Here is a 27,961-nt window from a genome sequence, read left to right as displayed (position 1 = left end):
TTATGTCAAATCGTTTCTTTGCTTATTTCAACTAATTACAGCTCACAATATTCACCACCTGATGGGTTAATTTCAATGAAAAGTTAGCGAATTGCAAGGGTTCTTTATTGGAATTCTCACCCACTGAGCTCCACATAGGGTCCCTTTCTTTATACACACTAATTGATCATAGAAGATACTGGAGGAAAATGCCTAATTCAAGTAACGACTGATGTTCAGTTTATTTATTGCATTTAAGCTGGGAATGATCAGAACATGAACGCTGTAGGCCTGAATATTTTTTTCAAAACATTAATGAATCATATTTACTTAATACCTACTATGATGGATATATAAGTGATAAATTCTAGTTTTGAATATGAACTTATTAAACCATTTGTACTTACATTTTTGTGTTTTGTCTTTAAAATAAAAAAAATCATGACAAATCATGAAAGCAACTGATAATGATAAGTTGAATTTTGTAGAACTTGATCTTTCCTTGATTAGTTTCTTGAGTCAAGCCTCCAACTATTAGATGCAGCAGGGAATATTTCCTATAATCACAATCTACGAGATAATGTTTTTTAGATGCTCCTCTCTTAAAAGTCAGACCTGCTCTAGGCAGCTGTACTTTTCATCTGGTTCCCTGACAGGACTTGGTGTTCCTTTTAAGTGGTGCTATCATCAATAAATGACAGACCTCAGAATTATACATTTCACAAAACCACAGTTAACCACAGTTACCATGGTGTTCAAAACAGATTCCGAACCAGAATGCTGTGAAAAGTAAAGTCATTGTTGGACTTCTGAATAGTAAAATGTCTGCACTTGTGTTGGTACACAGATACTACCTTTTGCATGCCTTGCAAAGCCTGCTGTAGAAAGCTCAGCTGTTGAGAATGTGTGTTGTCTTCATCACTCTTTATTGGTTGGTTCTTGCCCTGTTCCTGTTTTAGCAGCTCCACCTCATTCCTATAGGCATCGAGCTGGCAGCGCAACGAGTCGTTCTCCTCTTTTAAGGCTTCCGCTTGAGAAATCCCTATAGATTCAGAAATAAATGGAGCTAAATGGAAAACTGTGGATAGCATGAATTATCATTTGGTCATTTCAGACACTGCTAAAATAACAACTGAAGAGTGTCCATGTCTGTACTGGGTAACTCTTTGAAATTAGATCATGTAAACAAATTCAAATTCAAGTGAACATGTATCTGTAAAAAGAACATTTAGCTGCATGGAATCAGGCCAATTTTGTAGTAGGAAAGCACATCCTATTGAAGCCAGCCAGGTGGCGGAGACTATGGATTTTATAGCTTTGGGTTCACGAGTATTCTGTAAACTGAAATCCCATTCACCTTATCATGAATTTATGTATTGACATAAACTTGTCATTTTATGATTGATAGATTGAGGGCCTTTGATCAGAGATGGGTCATAATATAGTAATATAGGTCAAAGGACTATCATAGGGGAAAGAGGACAGTACATTAGATGTTGTTGTGAGCCCTTTTTTGAGACCATATAAAGAATAATTTCCTCTTTATTCCTGTGTTGATTCTAACAAAAGTACTCTGGACATTTGTGTAAAATGTCCAAACTTAAATATCTAGCTTAGGATCTCTAAGTTGTCAATGACCCATATTATCATGGTCCATATGGGTAAAGCATGGGTATCAGATCTGCTGTGCGTGAGTTTAAAGGGCTTGAAAGTACTTGACAATAAAGGCCACTTACAGGTAAAAGCCTGGCTCTTCCAAAAGATAAACAGACGAATGTTAATTACAGTTATCATTGATTAATTATTGAGAGAAGCCTGTTCAGGGTCGATGCATTCAGTCAGGAAGAAGCAAAAATGTTATCACTTCTTCACCACTATATGTGCTTTAACTTGCTGTTGAAAAACAAAGAATTTAGATCTGTAGTGTCTCTCCTCAGGGGGTATTTGTATGAGCGTCTGACAAAAATCCTGGTGTTCCAACCACTATTTAAAATCATTACTTTCTGGCTGTCACGGGCTACAAAGTATTACTGAGTCACTGGAAAGTTGTCTTCGAGAAGAGAACTGCATTAATAATACACAGTCAGGTCAATAAGTATTTGACCCCCTTGTGATTGTGCAAGTTCTTCCACTTAGAAATCATGATCATGGCAGGGTCTAGAATTTTCATCATTGGTGCAATTCCATTGTGGAAGAGGGAATAAAAAAAAAAAATCACATTGTATGATTTTTTTTGACAATCTACTTGTAGATTAAAAGGTCAAATAAGTATTTGATCCCTTGAGTCAAATCATTTTAATATTTGGTAGAGAAGCCTTTGTTAACAATTACAGAGGTCAAACAGTCCCCGTAGGTCTTCCCCAGGTTTGTACACACTGCAGCAGAACTGTTGCCCACTCCTCCACACAGATCTTCTCTAGATCTCTCAGGTTTCAGGGCTGTCGCTGAGAAACACAGAGTTTCAGCTCCCTTCAAAGATTGTCTTCTGGATTTAGGTCTGGAGACTGGCTGGCCCACACCAAAACTCTTGATATTCTTCTTACAGAGTTACTCTTTGGGTTTCCTGGCCATGTGCTTCGGGTCATTGTCACAATACATGGCTCCGTTCATCCTCTCATTAATCCAGGTGCAATCGTCCTGGCCTCTGTGCTGCAAAACATCACCAGAGCATGATGCTTCCAACCCATGCATCACTGTAGGTATGGCATTATTGGGTTGATTCTTATCCTTCTTCTTCCTCCAAACACGGCGAATGGAGTTACGACCAAAAAGTTGGATTTCGGTCTCATCTGCCCACAAAACTTTCTCCCATGACTTCTCTGGATCATCCAGATGGTCCCTGGCAAACTTCAGACGGGCTTTGACATGGGCTGACTTAAGCAGGTGAACCTTCCGTGTGATGCATAATTTTGAACCATTACGTCTCAGTGTATTACTGATAGTAGCCTTGGAAACAGTAGTCCCAGCGCCCCCCCCCCCGCCCCCCCAGGAGGCGAAATCTTCCATGGGGCCCCAGTCCGAGGGACATTGACAGTCATCATTAGCTGCTTCCATTTTCTGACAATGGCTACAACGGTTGTTCTTTTTTCACCAAGCTGCTTGGCAATTGCTCTGTACCACTTTCCAGCTTTGTGAAGGTCAACAACTTTATCTCTTGTGTCTTTTGACTTTTTGGTCGTACTCATGTTGACTGCTACACTTCTGACAAATTGCGGGGTGCACATGTCTACTCAATTAGAATGATGAGCACAGTGTAGTTGGACTCCTTAAAAGCAAAGGAACAGGTCTTTGAGGGTCAGGAATCTGGCTGATCAGCAAGGGATCACTTATTTGACCCTATAATTTACAAATGAAGTGTTAAAAAAAATCATACAATGTGATTCCCGATGGTTTTTTGGCTCTGTCTCTCACAGTGGAAATGCACCAAAATGAAAATTTTTGACCCCTCCATGATTTGTGAGTGGGAGAACTTGTAAAATAACAGGGGGGGTCAAATACTGATTGACCTGACTGAATATACAGGAGTGGTTATGCAGATGACTTTCTCCTTCCTTAAATAATGTCCCAAAGCTGTTACACAGTGTGGATGTTTTCTGCTGGATATCAGAGTCAGTTTGCAAATGGTACTAAGTGATTTCTTGAAGCCAATACGATGGGAATGCATCAGTAAGATAGCTTTCTGAGTAATTCCAGATCACCGCAAGGTTAAGCAGTTGAGTAAGAGGCGGGCGCACACGCAATGTGAGACAGAGGCAGGGTTGTCAAACACATTTTAGCTCATGGTCCATATGGAGGAAAATCTATTCTCAAGTGGGCTGAATGGGCAAAATCATCATACTCATCTCTCGCATCTCTCATGCAGTATCAACTGAAACATTTCCGGGTCCATTTTGTCAGACAATGAGGTATCTTCTAAGCAGGCCATGGCCAACACATTAGATTACCTTATCATTCAAAAGGGGGGTAAAGCAAAAGTGCTAGTCTCCCTGAACTTTTGAGCAAACAAGATAGAAGACAAGCTATTACCATAAGAGACTTTCACAGGTTCAGAGATGCTCAGTAGAATTACCTAATTCTCCTCCTGTTTCTTGAGGAGAAGGTGTTTGGCAAAGTGTAATACATTGACGACATTGAGAGGAAAAGCATAATTTTGTTGCTTGAGCATGTGTGTTTGCATGAATGTATGCCTGGTTAGATTTTGTGAAGGCACTCACATGAGTGCTGCCTCCAGCCCATCATGAAGAACCGCTGGCAGTTCTAATGAACTCTTGCTGGCAGGTATGTGTGTGCGGGAGCTCAGTGTGTTTGCTTGTACTTTCTACTGGCAAAATGAAGGTTTGAGGTGAGGGGAGTATTGATCTGAGAGCCTCATCAACCTGGTGTGAGGAGGTGTCAACCGCTTGGCTAGATTCTGAGCAATTCCCTTTCTGTTACACAACAGACAGAGCTATCGACCTACAGATAACCATGCGTGCGCATGCACACAAAAACACCTACATGTGCAAACACATCGCTGCTTTTTACTCTCTACATGAGTCTGATAAGATACATCAATTCTCTTTTTAAGAGGCACCTTTCATGACACAGGTGTTTGCAGCAGGGTTGGCTGGCATGTAAAGCACCCCCCTTTTATTTAAAGGCCAGAGAGTAAAGAGGGGTGTAACAGTTCAACAAACACAAAGTACTACAGAAACACCTGCCACCGCAGCAAGTACCACATCTCTGAATGAAATGGCACGACTTTGACAGCACTGCGGATTTCTGATGAGTAAATAGCGGGTATCTAAAAGAGCAGATGACTGTATTTACATACATTTACATGTTGATTACAGAAACTACCTTATTAGCAAAAGGCAGATATAATTATGATTAAAAGGCATGACGAGTACATGAAGACAACAACAAGCAGTAGGGAACAATACAAGATGGGAGATGGCCTTAGAGTGAGATCACCGTCATGCTTATGCCTGCTCAAGATTCTAGGTTATGATAATTTTAGATGAAAGATTAGTAGCACTGCTCTTGGGATTTCAACAAAAATGACTCCCCGGCAAAAAAAGCCTGAAGATTATGGCACTCTGGTGTCACCTTTTTCTTAAAGGGGTAGCAACTGGCAGGTATGGAGATCCACATGCTTTCGTTGGTTTTAAGAGAAAACAAGGGAAAGTGAGCATTTTATTCAGAGGAGATGGATACTGCATTGCACTCCTGGTTTGATATTTGCAATTCTAGAGAAGCAACTTCTTAATTTAGAAATGAGCCTGAGGCCAGTCAGTGAAAATAATGAGGTGATCATCGGTTACTTTGTCACATTAAAGGGAGAAAAGGCTCTTGTCCTGATGGGATAGAGATATTGTGCCTGACAACAGGGTCATATTTTTACATACATTCTGAAGTTCGCTTTGGAACAACAGAGAGTTCCTAGACTGTGGAAGGAATCTATTATGGTGGCAAAGGCCAGGTCTCTGAAGAGAATGAGCGATTATCACTCTGTGGCACTTATATCTTTTCTCACAGAAATATTTGACAATACTGTCAAATGTGAACCTTAATAAACAGTGCATGGCATGATAGACTCTTTCAGTGTGCTAACAAAACACAAAAAGGGAAAGCAGATGCCACTGTTAGGAGACACATTATGAGGAGGTTCTGAACAGTGCAATTTAAAATCCTGCAGTCTTTGCTTCTGCTTTTAATTGTATTCCATAAATGTCCTTGCACATAAGCTATTATCAAACAATTTAATTATGGGTTCCTGAAGAAATTTTGGCTCACTGACTTCTTCAAAAACAGATCAAAGATGGTCTTAATTAAAGTAGCCCTGTTCACTCAACTCTCATCCTTCACTGGATTCGTACTGGTCGGTGTGCTTTTTCCGATAGAAATTAATTTAACATCAATATTTATTATGACATGTCGATGAAATCTCTTAACTATGTAAATGTTTGCGAGTCTACAGCAGACTGGGGAATCAAGATTATGGAAGTGTCCTTGATGCATTTGTCCATCAGCTTAAACCCTATTTCCTGCCAATCTATGTAACAGAGATGCAGAAAACTAACTTTAGAAGAGGGCTCTACTTGCTGATACCTTGTACAATGTAAAACTAAAGGTAGACAATTGGCAGTGGTAGATGCACTTGGGCACTTGATAGATAAGATGCTTACATTTCATGAAAATGCAGATGGTTTGACTATGTCCAAATCAGTGGGTCTTCATTTACAGGAAGGTAAGTTTTATTGTGGTATGGCATTGATGGAACAGATTTATTTATGTATTTTCTTTTCATTTAGCACTCCTTTAGTCTTCATATTATGTGAGTTTACTAAGTCAGCAATGTCAAACATGAAAAAAAAAAAAAAAAAAAAAAAAAAAAAAAAGATAAAATTGTCTTGTTGAGTTGCAAGACCAGCAGTGCTACACTTAATTATCTTGAGCACATTTATGAACAGAGGGTCATCTCAAGGACATAGGCTATGGTTGTAGACTCACATCATTCTTTGTATGCTGAATCCAAAACTATCCCATCAGGGCAGGGGTATTATTTCTTCAATGGTAGCACTAATCGATACAGATTGGGCTTTGTTTAAAAAAATCATAATTGTGGTACATTGCTATGAATCTTGAATCTACATTAGTCCATTTACAACATCTGTTCAAGGTGAAAATACACCACTGTTATTCTGCCCCAAAGTTACGTATGAAACACAAGAAGGCGGGAATGGGGTTGGTGTTCCTCTATAGTTCAGCCTGTCATGGAGGATGTCAGAATGAATGAGTGTATAGAAGGAAGAACTGGCATGGTGCAAGAGTAATGCATTAGGCATAGACATTATTGTATTACATGTCTCATTCTTTCTTCTGAACAGTATAACCACACAATTTATATAAAACTGCATGTCAACACAAATTCTTAAGATGCTGCAAACATTCAATAAGAGAACTTTCTAATAGCAGCAATGTTCTACATTAGTCTGCTAAAAAGTATGATGTGAAAGGATCAAAACATATTCTAAATGTGTTGATTTATTCATGTGAAAATCAGACAACTGTCATTTCAATCAAATACAACTGTCTTGTTCCCTGTTTCAAGACTTCAAGTTGTTCCTCCGGAGATCCATAACAGTGTTCATTCCCGATGTCATGCTGACAGAGAGAATCAACCGAATATGACCATGCATATGCATACCTGAGTCCTCAGAGTCCTTGCTGTCAGGGGCTTCCTCCATGTCATCATCAGACATCTCCATTTCCTCCTCTCTTCTAATGCCCATTAACTGTTCGTTGTGCATGTTTCTTATCTCCTGGAAAACAGAATAAATACAGAGGTGGGTTCAGTTGCAAATACTTCCGGGTAATGAAGAAAATGGCAGGTGCTAGCCTGGTATAGCACAGTCTTTTAACTCTTTTATTCCATCCACATTGTGAAGCATTAGTTCAAAAACAGAAGCAAAGACGGAGCCTGCTAGATTAGGTGGCTTTGAAATATTGTTATTATGGTCTTTGAAGTTAATAACACATTCATTGTTACGAGGCATTACATCAATGCAGTAAGTTCACAGGACAGTCATTTCTGAAAACAAAACAAAACATAGAACAAACACAGAAAACAGGAAATATTTTTTGATGCTGCACTCCCCCCGGTGAACCATTTTTCTTTTTGAACCTTGTTATAAGATCTTAATTCCAAATGTCTAAACTACAGATCTTCTCAGTTTCTTTCCAATACACTAATGCCAAAAACTGCCTGATAACCATGACTAACAAAAACATTACAAAATTATCATGCCACTGCATTGATCTGGGCTGTAAATTCAAAGAAAAAAATCCAGGTCTCTGGTGTGGGACGCAAAAGAAAGATCATTGAGACATGTGAAATGAGCAGTCATTTTATCAGGTTGCATCCCTTTTGCTTTCAGGTATTCATTGCTTATTCCTAACAACCTGTCTGAAATGAAAAATAGTTTTTGACTCTTTGGCCAGCTTTGCCATTCATATTCCAGGACTGTGTATTCATTGGCACCTCCATCATTCCTCCACATTCCTGAGACATTCAACTGGATTGATATCTGGTGACTGTAAAATCATTTCAACACAGACGTTCTTAAAGACATTTTCAAATGATATGAGCCTTTTACCAAGGTGCATTATCTTGGTGAAAAGAGGCATGATGATATGGATAATCTCTTATGTGATCTCTTAAAGGAATGAACATGGTCTGTAACAATACTCCCGTTAGGTTGAGCAGATCTTAGGTTGGTACTCAGAAGCCCGCAGTGCGCAGAAACAATAGCCCGTTAAAGAAGTGTAACTGCTGGCTATATATTTGCTATGATTTGTTCATATGGCTACGAACACACACCCAAGCCTGATTGCAGTAAATGTCTATGACATGGCTTCTGACATACTAGGCCTGATAGTCAGTGGATGAATTCTTGTTGCGGTAACTGGACTTGAGTTTCTTGACTTTAATTTTGAACAAATATGTAATAATCTCCAATGATAATAGACAGTCTATCTCAAGCAAGAGTCATTTTCTCATCTTATTTGAAGCAAATAAGCTCACAATCATTCAATAAAACCATATGAAAAAGATGGTAATTCCTTAAATTTGCTGAAATGTCAACCAGTATATAAATTTCAACTCCATCGATTTATAATATATAGCAAAATTGGATAGAGTGGTAGAAAGAATGGATATTATGTATTTTTATATCTGTGTGTACTGCTTTCAAAAATTGGGTAAATAAGCTGAATAATGACCTAAACAACTTTTGTCTTTGCAACAAAAAAATATGAATGTGATTATTACTATCACTGAAACAACATCCATGGCCACAAGGACAAGTGAAAAATAATTTTGGTTCTGGGAGTAAAGGATCTTCAGATTTGAGATTATTGCTTGCGATTATGCTTAGCTTTTGACAGATGTCTATGCCCAAAATTGATTTCCTTCTTATGACAATTTGATTTAATCAAGATTGTGTTATCAAAGTATACATCTTGATATCAATGATATATTCGTTTTCTCAAGCCATAGACTTTTCAAATTGATCGGATCAGAGCCTTCTATTGGATGGATAACTGACCAAATACAAGGATTCTAATCTGTAATAATCTACTGAGTGCTTTTTATACATTATGCAGAAAACAGGTGGGAAAATACCTGGGAACTCCATATCTAAATAGACAGGCCAAGAGGAAAGCCAAAAGAAATAAACAAAACTCAAGAGTAAATATGTTAATATACTTACTGGCATCTGTCAGCTGACATTGGATGGAGCAATGGCAGGGGTCAAACAGGTCCTGACACAAAACCATATGTAGACACACACAACCATCTGCTGTGCGAAGCATACGCTACAAATGGACTCCGTCATGCATTTGCCCATACACAGACGCACACACGTACACATTGGAAGGAGAGCTGGTGCCAGACTTGCCCTGAGAGCTTCAGTTCCTCCATATTTTATCTTCAGGGAAAGGAAACATACTAGATATACAATAGAACTTCAGACTCTTTCCACTCTTCATCCTCTTCAATGCCTTCCTCACTTCACTTTTACAAATCTCCGCTACTTTGTGGTCTTCACTAGTCACCTCTTCTACCCTTGCCTCTCTTTCACTTTCCACATTCATCAGCTCTTCAAAGTACTCTTTCCATTTTCCCATCACTCTTCAAGCATCTGTCAATACATTTCCCTCTCTATCCTTAATCACCCGGACCTGTTGTACATCCTTTCCATCTTTATCTCTTTGTTTCACCAACCTGTATAGATCATTCTCTCCCTCCTTACTGTCCTACCGAGCATACAGGTCATCGTACACCCTTTGTTTTGCCTTTGCTACCTCTATCTTTACCTCTCGCTGTATCTCCCTGTACTCCTGTCTGTTTCCCCACATCTTCTTTGCTAATCGCTGTCACTGTATGATGAAGGTCAATACATTGATGTGACAATAAATCTGCATTGAAAAAAAAAATAAAATAAAATAAAATTTGGTTATCGATTTAACATTAATTTTGACAAAAGAACAAGTAAAGTTGAAATAGTGATCTTGAGGAAACCAAAACACTGGAAAGTTCGTAATAAAACTAAAGCTGAAGACAGAGAGAGAAAAAAAAATCACTTCACTTAAATGGCAAATGATTGTTCATACGTTTCTGTGACTGATCAAATTACAAATAAAACATTGGAGACGGAAATAAAAAAAGGTTTAACAAACTGAACAGGTCATGATTTGGCATCTGGAATATTACTGCAAATGTTTTATTTCTCTCCCCCCAGGCCACCTGTATTGGTGAAAAGCGATTCAACTATGTAATGTTTTCCTGCCCACTAATAGCAAAGACAACCTTCTGGATCTTAAGCTCTGAAATGCCCTACTATGTCCATAATGAGGACACTTATTTTAGATGCTGTTCAGTGCTGACTAAGTAATATGCAGTTACAGAGGAGCTTTTTCTCTTGAGACCATTGCTAACTTTGCTAGATAACAACGCCTTAGATTTGCCAGTTGCCTTAACTCATAAAATGTTAAGTATAAAAACGAAATACAAGCCAAAAGTAATTCTTACTTAAATTCAAACTTAAAATGACTTTTATTCAACCAACAAGTTATTTTCTATTAGAAAACAAAAGACAAAAGATAATAAGACAATGTACAAGAGGTATTATTGCAGGTTGTTTTTTTTTTTTTTGACTTTTATTTATTGTTGAACAAAATGTGGCATGCCCAAAATGATTCATACCCTTCTCAATAATCAATAGAAAAGCCTTTTGGCTATTACAGCAATCAAATGCTTCCTAAAATTGCTGACCAGCCTTTTGTATGTCTCTACTTGTATTTTTGCCTATCTTTTGTGATGTGCTCCAACCCCACGGGTTGGAGGGTCTCCTTGCCATCACCCCCGATCTTAGCTCCCTCCACAGCTTTGCAGTTGGATTAAAGTCCGGATTTTGGCTCAGCAACTGCAAATGTTAATGTTTTTGTCCGCTAACTGTTTCTTCACCAATTCTTGTTTTTTTTTTTTTGTTCATTGTCATGCTGAAATGTCCAAAGATGCCCAAGGCTAAGTTGATCTGCTGACTGCCTGATGATGTCGTTAAGAATCTTTATGTGTTCCTTTTATTTTCTTCATTTTGCCATATATTTTGATTAGGTTCCCTGGGCGAATGGCTAAAAATATCTCCAAAACATTGGGCTCCCATCACCATGTTTGACAGTAGGGACGGTGTTACTTGGGTTGAAATCGTCTCCTTTTTTCATTTTTCTTTAATCTTTTCATAAAACAGAGGATCAGATGAGCTTCAGCCAGGGCAAAGTGGGCTTTTGTGTGATTTTTTTCTGGGGAGGTGGCATCCTCCAAGGTCTGTGTCCATTGAACTCAGATGTGTTCTGAGTCTGTTGGACGGTCTGGATTGAGACATTACCACCAGCAGGCCCCAGAATCTCCAGATTGGCCTTGGTGGTGATCCTTGGATTCTTTTTCATCTCTCTCACTATCCCCCTGACCACATCTCTGAGACTTTTCATAGTACTGAATGCTTTGTAGTTTTTAGTAATACTTTGCACTGTAGCCACTGGAACTTCAGAACATATAGATATGGCCTTATAGCCCTTTCATGACTTGTGAGCAGCCATAATGTGCAGCCACAGGTCCTCAGTGAGCTCCTTTGTCTGACCCATGACTGTACATGAAAGAACTGCAGAGAACTGCTGATATGGTGAGTTGATTAAAACAGCAGCTCCCAATGAATCAGGGTGCCTAGGGTACATTTGAACTGCTTGGTTTCTATAGAATGGTATAGAACCTTAGCATTTCCCACAGGTTGTGCTGGGAATTGAATGGATAACTGTGGGCATGCCACCTTTTGTTCAAATTGAAATAAAAGTAAAGAATGTATTTTCTCCAACAATGTACATTGTCTTATTATCTTTTTCGGGAAGCCTGTTTCATTTTCCAATACAAAACTGTGTTGGTTGAATAAGCATTAACTTCAAGTCAAAATGTGCCAGGAGTATGATGAATTTTGGGCTTAACATATGCACAAAAAAATTAACAGATGTTTCTAACCTGACATAGTGAAAATATCTTTGTTCAACTGTTTCTGCAACATTGGCAATCTACATGAATAACATAATCCAGAGCTGTTTGGGTGCAAAGGCTTTCAGCTTTAACTTCATATGTTGAACAAACTAAACAAAACAAAGCATTGATGATTTTAGAGTCAAAACATCTACACTTAGTCTATCATCTCCAGTTTTTAAAGTAATCAAGTAGTCACAAAACTGAAAAGCTGTTTCATAACCTCTGGGTTATGATGATGTCGTAACCCAGATGATGTCAGCAAAACATCTAAAAAAGTCTTTTTAGTTCTGTCCACTGTCTTTGCAAAGAGAAACTTCAGCAGCGTTCCATATCTTCTGTCAATCATGGCACAGGACGCTAAATATATGAGCAATAAAACTGAACTAGATCACTGCTGTTTAGTAGTGATAGGAGTTATACTAGAATTGACACAATGAATTAGGAAGTGTTCAGTGCTTTCACCTCGTCTTGGATTTCGCAAGATGATTAAAAACTTATGGGACAGCACTTTACTGTGCAGATAGACAGTAACACAAAACATACGATACTTTGAAGGCAACTTAAGACCTCAAAGAGAAGACATTGGATATTTTTCAATGGACAGGACAAAGATCTCCTGCTACAGAATACATAAATCAAGCCAAGCTGTTGTCTGATAACTTGGCTTCTGAGAGACAACAAGGTCAAAGCCAAGGAAGTGGTCTTCTCGGTGTATGCTAAAGGATTTACTACATTAGCATGGATTTTTCATCCACTTAGTTACTTCCAAAGAATGTGCTTAGCAACCTTGAAACCAGCCCTTATGTGTATGTCAAATCTTAGTGTTTGGCAGATTTTACAACAAAATAGTGTGGTTTTAGATCAGATTCTTTTAATTTGATTCTCAATTTTACTTTCCAACACCTACCTTCCAAACGAAGTTGTTCCATGTGGACAAATTGGTGTTTTGCAACAGCTATGTAAAATCTGTTTCATCCTGTATATGCTGAAGACTAGATTGAAATCTACAAGCGGAAGCTTTCATGAAGTGTTTCATATTGAGGTGTGATGAAACTTACCAATCACGCATATCTTTTGTAGTCCATATGACCAAGGGCTGCATGACTTCTCAATAACATACAGACTATCATTATGCTACTTAACATTCAAGTGGCAGAGATATTCTAATCAAGGAGAGGATGACAAAAAATAAAACAAGAAAAAACAAGCTGGGAAATTTGAAAATTGACATCCATTTTTAATAAGATGGTCACCCACACAATTACAGAACTGTGAGGTAGTTTGACTGATTTACCTGCGTTCTGGACACCCAAAGTGATTGACCACTTGTCTAGAAATTTTAAACCCTTTGTGGATTGTGGATTGTGGAAGGCAGAGTTTGCGACATACAGTGGGTCTTTTTGCATCACTCAGTTGCCATTTTGGCACAGCAACTGTTATCTGTAGTTTGACTACATTCAGACTACTTACTGTTAGATGGAGTCTGCACTGTTCTCTCTGATTATTCCTATTTAGTCTGTTCTTGGTGCACGCTGAGTATAAGGCAGATGTTTTAAATATCCATAGCAAAAACAAACAAAAAAGTTTAGAGTAAAGAGGTAAAAAGTTCCAAAAACCTTGTTAAAATGGGCTTAAGTCAAGAGTACCAACCTCTGCTTGTTTGCGCCATATGTCCAGGTTCTTGCGCTGAGCTTTGGAGAAATGGTCCCATGCCTTTTGTTTGGAAGCAGCTTGGAATACAGACACAATCTGCTCAACTGTGGCAGGATGCAGGGAAGGACCAGAAACCATCCAGAAAAGGAGAGAAAGAGAAAGAGGGCAGGTGGGAGGGAGCAGAGGATTGAGAAAGTGGAGTCAACTAGGGCTATAAAGTAGTAGCGTGTGTGTGCGTGTCTGTGTGAGTGTGTGTGTGTGCGCGCATGAGAACATGTTCTTAAGTGTGACAGGCTTACCTGCTGATGCCAATGCATCATCTTTCAGCTGGATGGTTACAGAGCTCTCACAAGCAACTGAAATACCCAAATTAAATCATGCCGTCTCCCGCGTTATGCAAATAACATGATATACTAATTGCACCTCATTGCTGTCAGCAGTTCAGTTATTTTTGTCTGAGTTCACCATGCAATTTGGTAAGATGTTTCTGCCTGTTTGAAAATGACTGAGCAACAATGACAATCTGTGACCTCACTGGCAAAACCAAAATTATAATCTTTGACCCTGTTTATGTTATACTAAATGCAACCTCAATTTCAATATATGCTACACTGTCCAATTATTCCCTGGTATATTGATGCTTCTGAGCATGCTAAACACTATATAAGTTCAAAGTTAGCACTTAGTCATACAACATTAACAATCAGCTGATCGCACAAATTTGCCCAGGTTACAACTCTACAGGAATGCCAGAATATACAGATACAGAATATACATATTCCTGTTTAAAATTTATTTCACGACAACAGCAACAAAAAGATATCAACAATAACTGACAACGCTGATAGTCAGTAGACGGCAACAATAATTCAACAGGTAGTTCATGTTGCTCAATGTCACCTTGACAAAGTAGCATTGTCTTCCCATTTTTTACATTGCCTAAAGCTGTTCGTAAGAGAACAGCAGAATAAGTTAACCCATAAGCATTGTAATAGATATGAGCTGAGTGTCAAAGAATCAGACGATATACAATTTCACATAGATTGGGGATGGTATAACTCTCAATAGGCAATAGCCCCGGAATCTATCAGCTGTCATGTGGGGGGGCCACAGAGTACTGTATGGGTGCTCTGTGTATCCCAAAGGTCCTCATGTACAAAGGGAGTCAATAAGACCACCAGCTGAGTGAGTACTTGTGTTTGTTTAGTGGTGAGAGAGAACAGTGCAGGAATCAATAGTATATTCCAAGAACCCTGTAATTTGATGGAACAGCTCGATAGCGGAGGCAAAGCAAAATGTGTGGAGACTTTCAGGACCATAATCCTTTCTGCATCTTTTAATACTGTCATGACATAGAATAAGTTCTGATATCAAACAAACTGTCCGTTTAGTTGATCCAATAACACATTACAACATATAAACCACATGTGGATTACTTTTAAATATATCAATTAATTTCTGAAATTGAAGAAACATTAAGTGAAACAAAAAGGTATGTATATAGAGAGAATATTTAGAGCGATATTGCGGCACTCCTTGAAATACAGAAGCAGCTGCCAAAAATATTGTAGACTGCATAAGTATACTGTACCTTTTATCAATATAAATTAGCTCTTAAATGAATGCATTGGCTACTTACTGTCTTCATCTGAGAGCCACCTGAATTATTTTCTCCCGGAATATCCCTTATTCATGAGCCCATAATTCATGTCAATTTTTAGATATTTTGCAATCGGGATTTGGCAAGGCCAGTAAATAAAAACAGATTTCCAATGAAGTAAATGCTGTCATCAAATGAAATAGTTATCTTATATCTATTCTTAGCTCTTCAGTTACTAAAACTTTCATTTATATGACATCTTTTCCTGGGTCCTTTATTTCTTTTTTGGTACAACAAAAACATCAGCTAAGTCCTGAAAATATTGTAAACCTCTCATAATTAAACAACTAATCATAGTTGGGAGTCAGTCTTCATTTCAATCTCTTATGACAGGTCTCAAGTCACTATGGGGAAAATTATAGTGTCAAGTCAAGTCATAAATCACAGTTCATATTTTAGTGTTTAATTGATGTAGGTCACGCAAGATTGAGGTGTGGAAATTTTACCCATTCAAGTCATGTGACAAGTAAATTCATAATAATATAATCTCATTGTCTCTTGTGGTGCTCAACTGTGAAAACGCTGTCATTCAGCACTAGTGTTGAAAGGTCAAGGTGGTATGAAGGAATCTACTAGAGTCAATAAGACATGTCCATTTTCATGATGTGCTTTTTTAGCAAAATATTGATATACTCATTCTTTGTATATTCATGCGGAAAAAAGCAACTAATGACCAACAGAAAGTGATGCAATTTCAAATCTTTCTTTTCAACAATAACATAAGAAAAACAAACAACTTACCTTGAAGCCATCAACAACAAGCTTTCATGAAGTAAGATTACATTGGTAAGACTATTAATTATGCTCTGTCCATCAAAGAACTGTTAATGACTTTTCCGTGAAAAAAATATCACTTACTATCTGCAGCACTCAATACTTCAGATACATCCGTCTTGCAATACAAGTGCCTTTGGTTGTCAAAGACAGATTTTATCTTACGATGTGACCTTGGGTACGTTTTTGCAGATTGTACAGATCTATGAGTAAGAAAATTAAGAGCCTAAAAGTTGGCTGAGAATGGACTGGAATTATTAATTTTCCCCTCCTGTATACTGTATATATGACACAGCAAGGGGCACTACACATGAGTTCCTCTCCAGTCTGACTTATCCTGAAGTTATCTTCAATTTATTGGATTTTTCACAGTATACACTACATAATATGAAATCTGTGTAAGGTGAAACATCAAGACTCACACTGAGCCAGTATGCCAGCCAGGGCAGTCTTGAACTTTTCTTTTGCCTCTTCCATCTCCTTCTCATGCTGACTCTTTTCACTCATTAGGCGCCTGATGTGGCTGTTAGAAGATTGGATCATGGAATAGAAATTGTTGGCATTCCTGCGATTGACTTCTCCCCGCTCCAGCCAGGTCAAGAGCACACGCACTGCGTCAGCAAACTTGCTGTCATCTGACAAAAAGGTGAGAACAGAGAGAGTAAGGTTCTGTAAATAACCTACATAAAGCATGTGAGAATTTTTCATTGAAATTTTTCAAGTTTAATTGATTTCAAGTTCAATTCATTTTAAGTTTAATTTTTCAAGTTTAAAGACAGTTAAAGCCTCAATAGTAAAAGCCATCAAAATTATAATACAATACAATTGTAGTCCAAAATGACAAAATTATATCTAAGTAATTGCAGGTAACTTGAAATGAAAATTCAGTCTATAAATGTAACTTAGTAAATAAAACTAAGACAAGATTAAGTCAACACAGGTGATATACACTGGAAGAAATTCACCAATGCTCTTGAAAGATGAAAAGCAAACCGAACAAAAAATGCTGTAAAACATTCATAGATGATTCCTTATGTGTCTGGTCACAAACATTTTAGAATACAGAAGTGAAGCTGCCGTCTAAGAGGGCATATTCTACAGTTTAGGGTGGGGACTTTTATTCCCATAACAACAGCAGAAAATGATCAGAAAATAATTAGCAAAAAAAATGACTTGAGTTCTGTACACCAGGGCCAAGATGAGGGGACTGAAAAAGATAGACACAGATAGTTGAGAGAAAGAAAGTTACAGCTATTTCCGAGATCAGACAGTGACTGAAACCTGGAAGTGTCATTGCTCATTAGTGAAACAAGTGTGCTCAGCTAGAAACTGGAAGGAGCTGAGAGGAGGGGAAAAGGGTGTTGAGAGGGGATAATGGAATGGATGAGCAAGTACAGCAGTTCACAGAAGAAAGAGAAAACGAGAAAAGACAAGATAAGAAAAAAGAAGTGAGAGCTAAGGGGAGTAAACAGATATACCATGTTCAACAGCCTTTGTGTAACATCTGTTTGAGACATACTTTAGACTCAATTAATTAGTGAAAAACTACGCTGTAAGTTTTACCCACTGCAGACAAAGCTTTTCCTGTAAAGTGAACGTTGCATTAGGTGCCCTTTGCTCACACACAAATGTAAAACCACATTTCTGTGTACAGCTATCTTACAAAGAACTGATTTTGTGGATTGCATATCTGCTGACTCCAACAATGCACTCCAACCTACAAAGATACACAAGACCCAACTAAGTGTATCCGCCAAACTTTTTTATTTTCACTGCTTGTTATGAATGTGACAATTAAAAGTTGTGGAAAATAAGCCATCATAAGCAAATGTGCAAACAGAATGCTTCCAATTGTTTCCAAATTCTGATTCTTTGTTAGAATCTGTTTATCATGTTTGTGCGAGGCAATTTTCAGCTATCCATTGTCTACCACTTATCCTACTCAGGGTTCCAGGGGATGCTGGAGCCTATCCTGAATGCAACATTGGGCGAGAGGCGGGGTACACCTTGGACAGGTCACCAGTCAATTGCAGGGCTACATCTCATTCGCACATCTGCGGCAATTTTCCCAATTTTTCCTTTGTGTTGTTTGGCGAAAGTGGTAACCACTGCATCAGCGTGACCGCCCCTATATATAAATATATATACATATATTGTCACTTATATTGTTATTTTCATTATTTCTTTTAAATCTGAATTTTGTGCAAGTGTATTAGCCAGTACTCAAGTGTCCTTGAGTGTCAAGCAAGTGATTGTTATGAAGTAATTATTATATCGTGCACTGTGTGGGTGGCACAGTGGCCCTAGTTCTGCATGCGTGGAGTCTGTTGGGTTTCATCCTTGTTCCTCAGTTTCCTCCCACAGTCCAATTACATGCCGGAGGTTAAATGGAAAAAAATTGTGGGAATGAGAGAGTGAATGGTTGTTTGTCTCAATATGTGACCCTGCAGTTGAGCGGCGATCGGTCCAGGGTTTCCCCTGCCTCTCGCATGGTAACAGCTCAAGCATCCCCGGGACCCTAATTGCTTAGCGGATAAGTGGTAGATGATGGGGGGATGGATGGATCATACGCATATAATGGTTTATGCTTTATATGTTGTGCCATGTTAGTATGTTGAGGAAATATGTCCACTCACCTTTGATTTTATCTCCTAGCTGACTACACTCATGCTCTGAGTAATGGACAATGGGAGGAGGCGAAGGTGGCCGGAGGCGATCCTCCTCTAACTTGCGACGGTGGCGCTCCTCCCTTGCTAGCATGCGCTGGCGACACTCCCACTCATAGAGGTCATCTCTGGCCTGGGCGAAGTCCACATGTAGACGGCCAGAATCTTTTTTGTCTGTGCTGGAGCCCAAACGAATGCGATAACCTATAGAGAGGACGGATGCACACAAGCAAATGCTGTGATTCATAAAATAAAATGTAGCGATTGCTCTGCTTAGGCTGTGTTTACAGTGTATCCTTTTCCTTGAGCTGTTAAAAGAATTTGAAAACTATCACTTCATTTTTCAAGGAACCAAACTTAGTTTTAATACTCAAAACAGATAAAAATTGTGCATAAGACAAACTGCACAAGGGACACTGAAAGTCAAGACCACATTAATCCTTTGTCAAATCTTGTCATGGCAACTGAACTTGTCTATTTTTCCTTGAAGACAATTCCCCTCTCATCCGAGAGGGTTCTTGGGTCCCACTGTGACTGTTTTTGGATGTGGATCTCGTCGGGTGGTTTGCAGGGTTCAGATGGATCTGGCGTGTGTGTGTGTGTGTGTGTGTGTGTATGTGTGTTGATCTGCCAGAATAGTCATTGATCTGTCAGATCAACAAATTCCCGTTGGCAACCTGCAAACCACCCGGAGAGATCCACAACTAAAAGCAGCCATGGGCGACCACCACGTCAGCCCATGTTATCTAACAGGTTTCTTTTGTTTTGGACAACATACACACTAGCTGTGCAAGTTGGATTTCATACCTTTGTTCCCGTTACAACTCCTACATTAACACAATAACCCAATTCAGCCAAGTTTTTGCAAAAACAACTCACTCATTAATATAACAAGCAATCTAACCTTGGAACAATCCTCTGCGCCAGCAATTACATACTGAAAACTCAGTCTACCACAGTCTGGTAGAACTGAAGAAGCCTAAAGATCATGGTGTTGCTGATTCTTATCCTAAAACGGATGGCCTTAAGGGTAACACAAACAAATATTTATAAGTTATACCTGGTTTGCTAAATCTCTTAATAAAAATCACAAATTAGGGCTCTCTGGTGTACTGGACTTGGACAATAATTTAATAATCTTTGTTAACAAGAGGTTGTAGTAAATGCCACTTTGTGAAGGTTCTCCTTCATCCAGGTCATGGTCAATTGTAAAATCTTGTTGTGGCAACTGGACTGAGTTTTTCTTCCTGAAGACCTTGTCCTTCTGTTACCTTCTCCAGTCCTGAATTTGTAAAGTGCAATAAGGATTGTTATGACTTTTACGAGTGAGTAATAACAGCCTTTTTCAAAAATAGATGGCCCAACACAGGAGGGCCACCTCATCAGGACAGGACTCAGCTGTCCATTCCTTGGAAGATAGCAATGTCCGCACTCTGGACAGAGAAAACAGATGGGTTAAGAGGGGAGTCAAAGAAGCCATCTTTGTCAAACTGGAGAGTTCATAAGTGAACAGATGACAGGGTCTTCAACACAACCTTTTGCCTACATGCAGTACAGTGCTGTGCTAAGATCCATAATGACTGATCAACACACACACACACACAGATCCATCAGCAACCTGTAGTCCATCTGGAGAGATTAACTGCACCATGCAATACTGGTTCAGGCCTCAGGCCAGATGAAAAAAGGATCTCTTTTTTTTGTTTAAGGCAACCTACACATTAGCCCTACAACAGCCTAGCTGATACCTACTCAGGTAACTCTCTTGGATTAATACCTTGGTTCCCCAAATGTCACACACATATCAATGCTCACCTTAATACCCCTGTTCTATCTAACTGCCGCAAAATAACTCACTAATTAACATCACAAATCCTCTAAACTTGGACCGAACTCACACAACCCGTTAGATCTGAACAGACATCTCTGAGAAAAATCTTCAAGGAAAAAAATACAAAAAACAAAACAACTCCAGCTAGTAAAAGATTTGACGACGGCACATTCCACATGACTTAAAATGTTTAAAATGAGTCACGATAACCCTATGATTAAGTTTCTCATTCTCAAACTTACATGGCTGATGGCTTTTGGCTTATTTTTACTTTTATTTGTCTCATCGTATAATACTGTCAAAGTAGATAAAGTGCAAGAGTCATGGCTTGTTTATGGGAAATCTGACCATTTCTGCAAACCAGGCAAATGATTAGAGCATCTTCACCACATGGCATATATTTCTTTTATTCCATTACCATTTTTGCTTATCAAACTATGGCTATAAAATTTTGTTGGCAGTATTCAAGACATTCAGATTGGACCATTATTTCTCTCATGACACTGAGAGACCAAAATATACCTCATTAGCCCCTCCATTCCTCACTACATCCTGCTTATCGCGACTCAATCTTCATTGATGGCAGGTTTGGAATTGAAGTAAAGTCATGTTTTGATTAAATCGGTTGTAAAGATGAATCTATTAGCAATTGTGGGTTGGCCTGTCTGTCAAGAGCTATTCTAACCAAAAACTGTAATGTGCCAGTGTGATTACCCTGTCTTCAGAAGAAACATGGGGCCTTGGTATATGCCAGCAAAAACAAGAAAAGAAATGACTACTCCTCTGGGGATGTCAACTTCCCTTTTTTCTCCCTGCATCAGGGTCCCAATCTAAGATTTTTACTTGAGGTGATCTCAATGTGCTGTGTCTGTTTTGTGCAAGAGCTGTATGTGTGTATGCAGGGTATTATTTATGTGAGGACTACATAGATCTGTCAACAGGCAGATATATGGATCTCACACCCACACCCAACTGAAAAATAAAGGCCAACTTAATCATAGGTGTCCTCAGTCAAACTCAAATATACAAATTAACACTTGAATTTACATGAGCAGGGCACACTGCTGGAATTGCTGCTATATTAAAAGAACTTATCACAGTATTTTACAGAATAATGTAACTGTCATATAGTAATTTGATATGCTTTTTGTTTTACTTCTGTTATTTCTTATTTACTGCTTAACTAAGTGACTTTGCACAAGCAGACTGGAATTGACCTTTATTTCATTCATACCATATAATACCCTTATCTTTATGCAGAGTAGGCAGATATTTAACACTGAATCTAGGAAAAAAGTGTTGTGTCTGCTTAGATTATTCAAAAATGCTGTGTTTGATGATAGGAAATTAGGCTACAAATCTTTTTTTCTTAGGCATGGTGTCAATTTCTTGGATCATCATAACCATGATACCCCAATTTTTTCTTGTATTCAGCTTTTGTTATAAAAAACAACAAATGTGCCTCATTAAACTTGACATTTCAACTCGTTGCACAGGCTAAAGTCTGGATGAAATGTTTAGATCCAGATATCAGTTGAGGCAGTAAAATTGCTTTTTCATATGCATCCTAATGTGCTAGCACTGAAAAAATATCCAAGGGGGGCAGGAAGATTTATTTCTGAAACTAAACAGAGGTCATAATAACCTCTTCCATAACCCAGAATTTATGATTGATTGTTACATGACAAGTTCTTTAACTGGCCCTAATCCACCCATAGTCATAAAGGTTTGAGGACAGTTAATGCTTACCAGACAGGAACAGCGCCTTATCGACAGTGAACTCCTCAGCAAATCTTATATGGCAGAAGTTCTTCTTGCTTTTGCGTATAGCAGTGATATCACCACATTGTCCAAATACTTCCATGATGAGCTGCTCAGTAGCATTCTCAGGTAGACCACCAACAAACACAGTCTTACAGCCTGGAGGACGCTCCCTTGTTGCTGGAGGAGGAAGATCTATGAAAAGGTCGAAGATGAATAGAAAATGAATAATGGTTAATTGATTTACTTTAAAATAGCATAGCTAATAGAAAACCATGAATAATAAAACCCAAATACTTTGATTTTATGTACAACAGAGCACAAGAAATTATTTAGACACCCCAAAATGTTGAAATCCAGCATTGAAAATGAACAGTGCTGTTTGAGAACATGAAAAAAATGTGTCCAATGGCAAGACAATATGGTCATAAAAACTCTTCCTTAAGACTGATTTCCTGACTTCATAAAGAAATATACCTCTCACTCCAAAGTAGGTGAAAACATTAAAGTACAGAATAAAAGAAGCAAGAATTGTAAGACTATAATTCAATACTCAGTGTGTAATGTATTTTAATACTACGAGTTCCACTAAACAACAAACCTACATGTGAGGTTCAAATTACACAATCACATTCAGAAGGACCTTCTTTTCAATGGCTGTGCTGGACACACAAATCATATCCATGTTGAAACTGAATTGGACTGTAGGCTACTGCAAAACAAAGAGGGAGTCTTGTCTCTTCACTTTTTTACAACCACCAAAAAAAAAAAAAAAAACACATCTACATACCTGTTGGCTGTGCCAACTCCGTGCAGAAGAGTTCAACAGGAGATCTCATTACTGTAATGTCCATGGTAATGATTTTAGAATTGCTTGACTAGTTGAGCACAGCCACAACGTTGGGTTAATTGGAAATACTTTAATGTTGTTGTGTCTAATGAGAGCAAAAAACACAATATGTAATACTTTGGTAATATTTCGACTAATTTCAGAACCTCTTTTTAAATACAATCAAGATGTATAATCTGCGACATGAAATAGCTAAATGATAAGTAGGATTTAAAGGGAGCCCATGCCATTTTCAGGGAAGACAAGCTCTCTTAAGCTTCCCTTCACTTTAGGCAATGCTTGTGTTATATGAAAGCCAACCAACACAACTAAAAATATACAGATGACCAAAAATATTCTATGAATAATGGGGGAAAGAAAAAAGAATCATGGTATGAATGATTAAAAGATCAAAAAAATGGTTTTCTATAAAAAATGGGATGACTTCTAAAATGCATAGTATGCATATGAGCACGGCGTTGTGTATCACATTGATGTTGAGAAGGATAATGGGTCAAATCAAAGAAACATTTTAGAGGGAAAAATAGTGAAATACTGAGGTTTTTTTTTTTTCAGTGAATCACACAGTCTAGAAATGATAAAGATTTATGCATGAATAAACTGGGGCAAAGGGATCAGATTGTTTTTTCGTTAAATAAACATGAGTATCATACCATTTCATGCATGAAAATTAAATCCTTTTGGTCACAAAGTGATATTGTCTCATGCGAAATGTCCCCTGCAATGCGGAATTCTCTTTTTCAATACGGGTAAGCGATGACTGATCTAATCTCTGATAGATTGGGCTTCTCATCCATGATGGATATGATTATCCAGATCTATGATAAATGAACTGGCATTGTCAGTGGAATGTTGAGAATGCTGTATTTCTGTCTTTTGTCATTAAAACCCTTGGTGTTCTTAATGACAATGTCCTATTTTGGTACAGTGAAAAGAAATTCTGGTTGACTAGGGATGGATATCTGAAGTTTCTCTGCTATGTGTAAGGGAAATGAAGTATTTGTTGTTTGTGATCAATGGGATGTATCACGGTCGTATTGTATACCCTATGATGCAACCTGGATGCTTAGTCAGTGAAGGACATGGTGTCATTCTGATCTCATCTTCAGACACCCTCTTCCAGGCAACCCAGCTGGGGATGATCAGGCCCCAACCTGTGCCCAGGAAGCTAACTTTGCCACTCGTCATCCCTCATGATCCAGCGCTCATCATCTCTGCTGCCCACGGATTCCTACGAGTCCCAGGACTTGGTGTAATGAATGCCCTTTGAAGCTCCTGCAGCCTACTTCAACAGGCTCACAGCAGGCTTTCCACCCCTGCCTCTTTCTATGACACTTTCTACCAGAGGTGCATATTTGGCCCTCTTTCTCTCTTGCACCTCTTCCATTCTGTCTTCCCAGGGGACAGTCAGTTCCAGTCACACCACTTGATGGGTTGCCTCAGTCATCAGAACCATGTCAAGCCTGAGCATGGTTGTTGTAAATGTGTCTGGGACTTCAGCTGTCTTCCTAAGTCGACCAGGAACTGCCATTCTTTTGCTGTTGAGAGAAGGCCTCCCTGGGCCTTTGGATGAGGTTGAGGCTTCTCTCCAGCACAAACAAAAGAGATGGAGCACTGTGCAGGATGTTGAGACTTGCTGGAGCTGATGCCAGTACAGATGGTATCTACTACTGCTTGCAGGACTTGGTCATGACGCCACTGGTACAGACCATCTCTCGAGGCCTTTGAACAGCAGCTCAAGATGTGCTCTATAGATCCCTTTTTCAGTGTTGACAGGCAGGCGAGTCCACCGGTCCCCAGCTGCACAGATTTGAAGGGCTTGGGAGGACATCATACATTGACTGGACCAGGAACTTGTCTCCAATTTCCACATTCCTGCTCACATGATTATGTGGCCAACTGTGTGTTCCTATTTGGTCTTGGTTCCTGCCCTGCTTGCTCATGCCCATCATCCGGCTGAGGCGAGTTTCTTCCTTCTTCTCCCCGCACCTTTGCCTGGCATATTAGCCTGTACCTTAGCATATGCCTCTCCTTTCCCCTGGCAGTGCTGTGTGAAGGAATGTGGGTTACCTTATGGTCAAAGGTCTCCATGGTGGAAATTGGAACGTCATAAACCAGGAGAGCCTAGAGCAGCCAGGGCAGGATTCTGTGTTGGTACATCCAGGGCTTGAATTTCCCTGAAGCTCCTGATTTGTCCATGGCAGAAAGCCAAGCACAGAGGTCATTGCTGGTTGTATGGTGAGATGCAGTGTCCCTCAGGAAGAGCTTCCCCAAGCTCTTCATTGGCTTCTCAGACACCGTTGGAATTTTCACATCCCCCAGAGTAAAGCAGAACCGGTTTGCCACATTACCCTTTCTGATGACCAGAGACCTGGATTTGGCCGACTTGAAAGTCATTCTTGTGCATACCATGAGCGTTTCAAGTCTTCAAAGAACCCATCTACAGCCGGGCATTGAAGTTGTGGTAACTGTTAGGTTGTCCATGAAAGCCTTGATTGGAGGCTGTTGTATGCCAGATCTGGACAAGGGGCCCCTGCACTCTACCTCGACTGATTTCACAAACATGGCCATGGCAAATGCAAAGAGGGATACCAAAATCGTACAACCAATGAATCCCTTTTCCAGACGTCGCCGTGTTAATGCTGATGACCTGAAGAACACTCTCAGGCTGAAGTTGTTGTAATACTTGAAGATGAGGTTTTGGATCTTCTCTGGGATGCCGTACTTTGTCAGAGCCAATCCCACTAGCGTGTGTGATCGAACCATATACATTAGCCAGGCCTAGCCAAAACACAGCCACTTCACAAAATTCTGAGTTTCATTGAGTACAAAACATTTAACATAAATTAAATTTCTCATTTCCTCAGTTTGATTATACAGGAAGACCTTGTTACAAAACATTCACATTAAGAAACACCTACTGATGTTAAGTATGCCTTCCAGAAATATAAAAACTGATAAGGAAACAAAGTGGCATGTATCAAAAATTTAAATAATTAGGGGGTTGGTAAAAATGACAATCACAAAGTTCAGTTTCCTCATGGCACATTATTCCAGTGCTGTCAGAGTATAGACATGCAGTCAACGAGAATTGGCGGGGGATGCATGTGACAACTCAGCATCTACAACCAAACATATGTCCTTCGTCTGCCTTGCCATTCGACATAGTTGTTTCAGTCAAAACATAATGGATAGATATTTCTTTCTGTGATTTTCCTGACTTGTGTATTAAACTAGTTTTGAGAGCAGATTACAGAAGAGGAAATGGTCCGGCAGGCAACAGCTGACATAAACAAGCAAAATCCTTAGCTGACAGATGCAATCAAAGAGTTAAAAATCAACTGTTCTTTTTCAGAAAAAGGGATGGTAATAAGGATACAAATAGTGAGAGTGAGAAAAGATAAGCAGCACAATAGCAGCTTAATATTTTGTGCTCTCTTGTTTACTGCTTTGAATTGCCATAGGAGTAAATGGATGTTTTTTTTTTTTTTAATTAGGATATGTGCTAATAACTCTAGATGCAGCAGTGGGAAATTAGCTGTTCAGGTACCTTCTGAGTAGTGAGCTTTTATCGCATTATGCAATTGTACCTTACAGTGTATAGAAATCTATATAAACATAAACGATATAAACAATCTCCTAATTGAATTACAATAAAACCATGATATCAGAAAATGACAGCTTCTCTGCATCTTCCTAGGGATCAGATTTTTATGCAGATTAATTGAGCTGAACCTCAGGCAGTGGTGGACAGAGGATAGAGGGTATCCTCACAGGAAATGTGTGAGTTGAGCTGCTGGCAAAGTGAGTTTAAAAAGTAATTTCATGTTCAATATTCCATCTCTATGTCCATGCCTGTCTGAGTAACTGTAAAAAGGAAATTTTAAGGCTGATCATTTTACAATGTAGCAAAACCTGAGGACAGAAAGGAGATGAGGGTGAGTGAGATGTCCTTTATTGAGAACATTTGAGAATGTGATGGTGTTTGTGAAATTGTGTCAAATCAGTCAGTCACATTCACAACAAGCAATAAGGATGGAAATTTTGGTGCATACACAGTACCTGGTTTTGTGTGTGTGTGTGTGTGTGTGTGTGTGTGTGTGTGTGTGTGTCTTTGTAAGAAGAAAATATAAATACATTCAATTCAAACTTAGAAATTACATTATAAAACTATACATATAGAAAGCTAGAAAAGAAAACTGTTTGATATGTTACCTTGACACAAATTAAGGGTTAATACAATGGAAGTTTTGCAAGTTTATTTATCACATATTTACATAAGGTATATTTTAAGAGGTTGCCATATCATCTGAATGGTACAATCCCCCCACTGCTGTCCTCAGTCTCCCTGCGGAGAAGCTAACGGACTCATACGAGGAAGATATTAAAGAGCTCAAGTGCGAGTACACACCCCTGTGTTGGGCATACTCTTGACCTCCTATCATCACCCGAGCAGTCATTCTATCAGTAATAAGCAATTTTCCTCAGTAATTTCAACAGATGGCCTTGTCACCTTTGTTATTCTAGATGGTGACAATACTGGCACCTTTTCTTTGCTGTGTGATGTTCTCATCTGCCCAGACCAAGGTGATGCACTGGTGTGGAGCGCTTATACAGAAATATCCCCTCTATTTTAGCCAGCCTGTGGGGATTTTGTCAGTGCCAGAGGACTTGTTCTACAGGGAGCCAATGCTGA

General features: G+C 39.0%; 1 protein-coding gene across 6 annotated transcripts in view; it reads right to left on the bottom strand.

The window, feature by feature from the left end:
• The window catches only part of enox2 (ecto-NOX disulfide-thiol exchanger 2), a 165,262-nt gene that overhangs the window by 9,028 nt on the left and 128,273 nt on the right, over window positions 1-27,961 (bottom strand). For all 6 annotated transcript variants that reach the window (XM_086158079.1, XM_086158077.1, XM_086158080.1 and 3 more), the window contains 6 exons: window positions 22,404-22,610; window positions 18,794-19,027; window positions 16,580-16,792; window positions 13,721-13,827; window positions 7,169-7,283; window positions 834-1,021 (listed from right to left, as the gene is read on the bottom strand). In XM_086158079.1, the coding sequence (XP_086014205.1) occupies window positions 834-1,021; window positions 7,169-7,283; window positions 13,721-13,827; window positions 16,580-16,792; window positions 18,794-19,027; window positions 22,404-22,610 (1,064 nt within the window). The remainder of the gene's footprint in view (window positions 1-833; window positions 1,022-7,168; window positions 7,284-13,720; window positions 13,828-16,579; window positions 16,793-18,793; window positions 19,028-22,403; window positions 22,611-27,961) is intronic.

The sequence above is a fragment of the Fistularia commersonii genome, chromosome 13, assembly GCF_037954325.1.
Source record: "Fistularia commersonii isolate RoL2024-O1a breed Wild chromosome 13, RoL_Fcom_v1.0, whole genome shotgun sequence".
NCBI classification, from domain to species: Eukaryota; Metazoa; Chordata; class Actinopteri; order Syngnathiformes; family Fistulariidae; genus Fistularia; species Fistularia commersonii.
This window is presented reverse-complemented; position numbering and strand designations above follow the sequence as displayed.